A 6,477-nucleotide genomic window follows, 5' to 3' on the forward strand; every position below is an offset into this window, starting at 1 on the left:
CCCAAAGAGCCACACGCAGAAGCGGATCCTCATCCATCCATGACGCGGCAACAACATTTCCAGCCATTCCACCCACAATGGAATTTGATGCCCGACTCAAAGCGGTCATAGGTGGTGCATCACACCCGCAAGAAGAGTGACTCGCCGTGCAAACTCACTCTCTCCTCCCCTCGCTTCATGCCCACAGAAGGAGGCGCCAGCCACCCGCACGCACTACAAAAGAAGCATCCAAATCCACTGCAATGTGTATCTTGTGTGTCTGTGTGTGTGTGCCTGCAGCAGCACAAGTCAAAAAAGTAAAAAGAGGAGCAGAGCATGTGAAGAGACGCACAAACAAAACTGTACAGCAGAGGTGCATGGCAAAAATAAGGAGAAAAAGGCTGCTCAAGCTCATGATATTGCACTGCAGACAAAGCAGCGGCAATTCATAAAAAAACTATTAAAATCTTTAAAAAATTCATCTTCACCCTTCCACCCCTCAAACTTTGGAAACAATAAGAAAAAATTAAAAAATTTAAAAAAAATTTGAAAAAAAAAAAAAAGAAAAAATTGAAAAAAAAAAAAAAAGAAAAAAAGTAAAAAAAAATTGAAAAATGTCGTCCTCTATTACGGCTGCACACAAATAACAAAAAAAAGGAAAAAGAAAAGCCACACAAAAAAATTTCACCCGGTTACCGTGTGACCATACCAAACTGTTTTTTTGTTTTGCCCAAAAAGAAAATTAAAAGATATTTAAATGCCCTTCAACCGTCCGACCCTCCGTGTGTCCGCACATCGTTTATATTTCATGGGGTCATCCGCGTGTTGCTGCTCCCCTCAGCCCTCTCATCGGCGCGTGAGTGCGGCCCGCAGAGCACAGTCACTCGTGTGTGTGGCCTGAGAGAAGCACGCAGACATGACGGCAGTCGCGTCACTCCATCGGGAGAGTGAGCGCAGCAAAGAAAAGAAATCATCAGGGGAAAAGAAACGCTCACGAGACCAACCCCGAAGGGTGCGCCAGCGCAAAAACAAACACACAGTGAGAAAGTCAAAGAAAGAAAGCACAATTACTTTTTAAAAGCGGCAGGGTGTGGCTGTGTGAGTGTGGTGCTGCGGGTGTCTGCCCGCCCTGGCCGCAAGAAAACAAAACAAGAGGGAAGGAAATGTGTGCTCCGCCCCACCGGCCCTCGTCGAACGCCCACACGTCACGGCTCCCTCAGCGCGCCGTTCGTCGCGGCCCCTCCTCATGCGTGCAGCAGGCGAGGCGCACAGGGCCGTCGTCATGAGCGTGTCGGTGGGTGTGCGAGTGGAGCAGTTGGGCGGGAAACACACGGCACCCCTCACAGGAAGAGTACCGCAAGAAACAATTAAAAAAGTAGAAAAGAAAAAAACGTTCATAGTGGTTGCCCCGAGGCAACAAGCAAGATAAGGGAAAGTGATTTGCAAAAAAAAGAAAAGAAAAGAAAATGGAATCAAAAAATTCATTGGGTGATGCTTGGATGCCGCTCAGTTGTTGCTCCACAGAATTTCGAAACTTTTCTCTCCCCAATTCATTCAGCAGAGAGCCGCGGAGCCCCACAGCCCCAGAAGCAGCAGCAACAACACCCGAGACACACAGCCATGCACGGTGCTGTCATGGTTAAGAGCCGTTGACAGCAAATCCGCAAATTCGCTGGTGTTGAAGATGTCGTTGTCCGAGTGTCGTGCCGCGCCTTTTGTTGAGGGGATCGCTTCGTCTCCAGGCGTTGTGCTTGTATTAGCCGGTGCGGTGTCGACCGTCTGTGGCATCTCCCCGCCGTCTTCAGAAGAAACTTCGGCTCCTTCAGTCCGAGAGACGTCGTCGGTGTTCTCCGCGGATGTAGGTTCGGCGTTACTCTTCGAAGGAGTGGAGCTGCTGTCTGAGTTCATTGCTCTCTCGGAATTGCTGCCCCCCGCCTCGAGGCTGAGGCTTTGCTTCGCGTCGGTGGTTCCGGTTCCAGTGGACCGCACTTCGTCGTTTTCAGCGGGAAGCTCAATGCTTTGTTGCACTTGGTGCTCACCGTAAGCTGGTCCAGTGACCGTTTCCATATTCAATGACGCAGTCACTGGAGACGTTAATCCGCCACTCCCGTCATCCGCTTCTCCCTCCTCCTCTGGCATTTCTTCTTCATTACTTTCAGAGGGTTTTTCAACATCAGTGACCTCTGTTGACTCCTCTGACTGTAGGTCTTTTGTCTGCACATCTGAATCCTGTTGCATCGATTCCTTCACTTCATGCAGCGTAGATTGCTGAGACTCTTCGCCTTCGGAAAGCTGGGCATTATTCTCTGGAAGAGAATTCTCTGCGATCTCCGCTGCTATGGCGGGTTCGGAAACAGATGATCCCGCGACAACCGTGGAAGAGGAAGCTGCAGGCAGCGGATCATCGGCGCTGTTTTCTCCTTGTTCATCAGGATCATTCTCATTCAATTTCTCATGGCTGGTGGTGCTTTCCACACTCTTTGACTCGGAAGCAACCAAAGTGCCCGTGTTGGCCACCAGTTCTGTGGGCTGTTCCTCGACACTCAGTGATGGAATAGTGACTTTGCTGGCGTGGAGATCATACAGATTATCACTTAAGAGTTTCTCGTTGTAAAGCATGACGTTGGTCACCGTCACGTGGCCGCCCGTTGCACTTTGGTTCTTACTGTCCCCACCGATGTAGAAGTGTGAGATCCTGTGCGAGTTAAACAGACTCTCATCATATCTCTTTTGGCGGATTTCGTATCGATTTACAAAGACAGTCCATTCATCATCATCATCCATTCGCAGTACCACCTGATACGTCTCGTTTGGCTCCCACACATAAACATCCTCCGGATCACCAGAATTCTCAGGTATGGCCAGCCACTTCTTTTCATGGGTGTACGACAGACCAAAGAGGACCGTGCTGCTGGTGTCATTCATCCTCACGCCAATCAAAGGAACGGGGCTGCCATCTTGCGGCACCTCATGGATGGACACCGTCGCCACAAGAGTGAACTTGTTGTTCGCAAAGTAGTACGGCACAGTCTGCCCCATATCGCCAACAGGCCACACCGCCCCTGCTCCAGACCCTTTGAACGTCAATCCATTGGGAACTTCTCTCCTTTTCTCCCCATTCGTCACTGTTGCATTCACGCCGAGGTACTCGTCCCTCCATGTGTTCTCAGAGAAGTTACCAGACAAGAAGCCAACAAGCCTCTCAGTGGGAACAGGACTATTGCACATACCTTTTTTTCTCGGGTCGACAGTGGCGCTGGAAACGGAACTGCAGGATTGCAAGGCGCCGTCCAAATCTTCCCATGTCTTCACCACTTCCTTTATCCGCTCCAGTTTCTCGGTCAGGCGCACAGCAACAAGATTGTATGCTCCGTCGCTCCTCTTGTTCTCGTACAGTGAAATCAACTCCTTATTTTTATCCTTTATCAACAGCGAGCTCGCGGCGGCGTCATCTTCTTCACGGGATACCGGCCCAACATCATACACACGTGCCTTGTCCGTCACCCAAAGATGGAGCCGACCCTTTTGTTTATTTTCTTTGTCGTTCTCCTTGGAATACACCGGCGCGGTGATGAGCATCACCTCCTTTCCCTCAATAATTGCGGTGGTGGATCCACTCTGGACGCCGTGCCCCTTTCGATTGTGTGAGTTGCCCCACACGCGGGTAATTGGCTCACCCGGCGTATACCAACTGACTCCATCCTCAGTGGACCTGTAAACGTCATAGTAGCCTCCAGCACAATGAGCCATCATGAAGAGTCTTTCGTCGTCTTCGTATTTTTCCCACTTCACAAGGGTTGGATCCCTGCAGCCCTCACCAGGCCTCGTGGATGAAAGCTCCCATTTTTTGTCTGACGGGTCAAAACTCATGGATAGTGAAACACTCGTTCCATCATTGTTTTTGGCCTGCATGGGAAACACAATCGTGCCGTCGCGCATCACAGCGCCCGATCCTCCACCGCCAATTAACTCGGTCAAGGAACCAGATTTTCCTCTGTGTTGAGGGTTCACCACATGGGTCTCATTCCATTTGATTTTCTTCGTCCCACTCTCATCAGAGACAGTTCCCTTCACGAGTAAAAGGCCCCGCTCATTCGTACCTTCAACCTGCAGCTTCTTATGGTTTTGGTTTCCCAGGAGCACGTAAACACTGTCCCCAAGTACAAGTGTCGTTGGCCGCAACACTTCTGTTGTCCCAAAATTATTCGCGGTGGTGTCCCCAAGTTGCATGCAAAACAAACTTATATCCGACGTCAAAATATCCATTGAGTCACCACTTATATTCAGGTGCTTTGACACAATCCCAGCACAGCAGCCGGCTCCATCCTTCTCCCCGCACAGCGCTTCAGCCACGGCAAATACATCATTACCCACTTTAACAAGGCCAGGAACACGGAGCGAGGTGATTTTGCCGCCAGACTCTTTAAACTCCCTCCAATTAGCAAATGATATCGGCGACGTCCCTGTAAAAGGATCAACAGCGGCCCCTGCCTGCTCAGCGGTCGCAGTTCCACTGCCGCAGCACATCATCAAAACAAGTAGAAGCAGCACCGCGGAAGTAAACACACGCCGGGACATGTTGGGCCTCTGCCTCTCTCTCTCTCTTCCTTCCCTCCTCCTTCCGCTGGATCCGGCCACGCGGCGACGGTTGTTTTTGCGGGGTGTCTCCACTGCAGCAACACGTGAGAGCATATAAATATGTGTGTGGGCGGTGTGTGTGCTGTTGGTCCTTTCAGTGTCTTCGAAGTTCACAGTGGCGAGTAGCGCTTGTTTGCTTGCTTTCCTAGCGTGTCTGTGTTCAGGAAGTGGAGGGAAAAGGGAAAACAAGCCAAGTAAAGAGATGAGACAGCGAACAGAGCCACTCCGCACCGGCCATCACGGGCGTCACGGCGGGCCGTCGGTGTGTGCGGGCCAGCCCTCACGCGGTGCAACACGCCACACCCAACAGGGAATGACAGACAGACAGGCGGAGAGAAATGAATGGATGCCGTCACGACGCACTCACAATCAACATGGCCCGTGAGCATGCGGCCACTCCACGCAGGAACACAGCAGGAAAGGGTGAGAGGGGAAAAGCAAGAAGCAGCACAACACACACGGAAGAAACAAATTGCGGGAAAAGCATCGCCCTGGCCGGCAACTCCACACCAGCCCTCACACACACATACCATCACAGTGCTGCCAGTCCGCGGGTGAGAAGATTCGGCCCTCCACAGAACAAACGCACACAACGCCAGCAATCAAACACCAATGGACAAGAACGAGGAGGAACGACACACCGCCATCACCTCCAGTTCAATCCCACGGACAACGGGATACAGCCACAGCCCCGCAGCCAACACAATGCACACGGAGCGAGCAATCACCCAAAGAGCCACACGCAGAAGCGGATCCTCATCCATCCATGACGCGGCAACAACATTTCCAGCCATTCCACCCACAATGGAATTTGATGCCCGACTCAAAGCGGTCATAGGTGGTGCATCACACCCGCAAGAAGAGTGACTCGCCGTGCAAACTCACTCTCTCCCCTCGCTTCATGCCCACAGAAGGAGGCGCCAGCCACCCGCACGCACTACAAAAGAAGCATCCAAATCCACTGCAATGTGTATCTTGTGTGTCTGTGTGTGTGTGCCTGCAGCAGCACAAGTCAAAAAAGTAAAAAGAGGAGCAGAGCATGTGAAGAGACGCACAAACAAAACTGTACAGCAGAGGTGCATGGCAAAAATAAGGAGAAAAAGGCTGCTCAAGCTCATGATATTGCACTGCAGACAAAGCAGCGGCAATTCATAAAAAAACTATTAAAATCTTTAAAAAATTCATCTTCACCCTTCCACCCCTCAAACTTTGGAAACAATAAGAAAAAATTAAAAAATTTAAAAAAAATTTGAAAAAAAAAAAAAAAAGAAAAAAAGTAAAAAAAAATTGAAAAATGTCGTCCTCTATTACGGCTGCACACAAATAACAAAAAAAAGGAAAAAGAAAAGCCACACAAAAAAAATTTCACCCGGTTACCGTGTGACCATACCAAACTGTTTTTTTGTTTTGCCCAAAAAGAAAATTAAAAGATATTTAAATGTCTTTCAGCCGTCCGACCCTCCGTGTGTCCGCACATCGTTTATATTTCATGGGGTCATCCGCGTGTTGCTGCTCCCCTCAGTCCTCTCATCGGCGCGTGAGTGCGGCCCGCAGAGCACAGTCACTCGTGTGTGTGGCCTGAGAGAAGCACGCAGACATGACGGCAGTCGCGTCACTCCATCGGGAGAGTGAGCGCAGCAAAGAAAAGAAATCATCAGGGGAAAAGAAACGCTCACGAGACCAACCCCGAAGGGTGCGCCAGCGCAAAAACAAACACACAGTGAGAAAGTCAAAGAAAGAAAGCACAATTACTTTTTAAAAGCGGCAGGGTGTGGCTGTGTGAGTGTGGTGCTGCGGGTGTCTGCCCGCCCTGGCCGCAAGAAAACAAAACAAGAGGGAAAGAAATGTGTGCTCCGCCCC

General features: G+C 50.4%; 2 protein-coding genes across 2 annotated transcripts, besides 6 other annotated features; one reads left to right on the forward strand and one right to left on the reverse strand.

Annotated features, from left to right (window-relative positions):
* Window positions 1–6,477: a sequence feature (areas not merged during assembly with more than two copies in the genome that could not be assigned to a particular haplotype).
* Window positions 500–527: a sequence feature (AT_rich).
* Window positions 529–586: a microsatellite.
* Window positions 1,424–1,446: a microsatellite.
* Tc00.1047053511669.10 (trans-sialidase, putative) lies at window positions 1,534–4,671 on the reverse strand (the record flags this gene model as incomplete). The annotated part of the gene is made up of 1 exon (XM_799593.1): window positions 1,534–4,671. The coding sequence occupies one exon, from the start codon at window positions 4,669–4,671 to the stop codon at window positions 1,534–1,536; it is 3,138 nt and encodes a 1,045-aa protein (XP_804686.1).
* Window positions 4,956–5,387, forward strand: Tc00.1047053511669.20 (uncharacterized protein; the record flags this gene model as incomplete). The annotated part of the gene is made up of 1 exon (XM_799594.1): window positions 4,956–5,387. One exon carries the CDS (start codon window positions 4,956–4,958, stop codon window positions 5,385–5,387), a length of 432 nt encoding a protein of 143 aa, XP_804687.1.
* Window positions 5,841–5,868: a sequence feature (AT_rich).
* Window positions 5,870–5,904: a microsatellite.

This window comes from Trypanosoma cruzi, genomic scaffold, assembly GCF_000209065.1.
Source record: "Trypanosoma cruzi strain CL Brener 1047053517153 genomic scaffold, whole genome shotgun sequence".
Taxonomy (NCBI): domain Eukaryota; phylum Euglenozoa; class Kinetoplastea; order Trypanosomatida; family Trypanosomatidae; genus Trypanosoma; species Trypanosoma cruzi.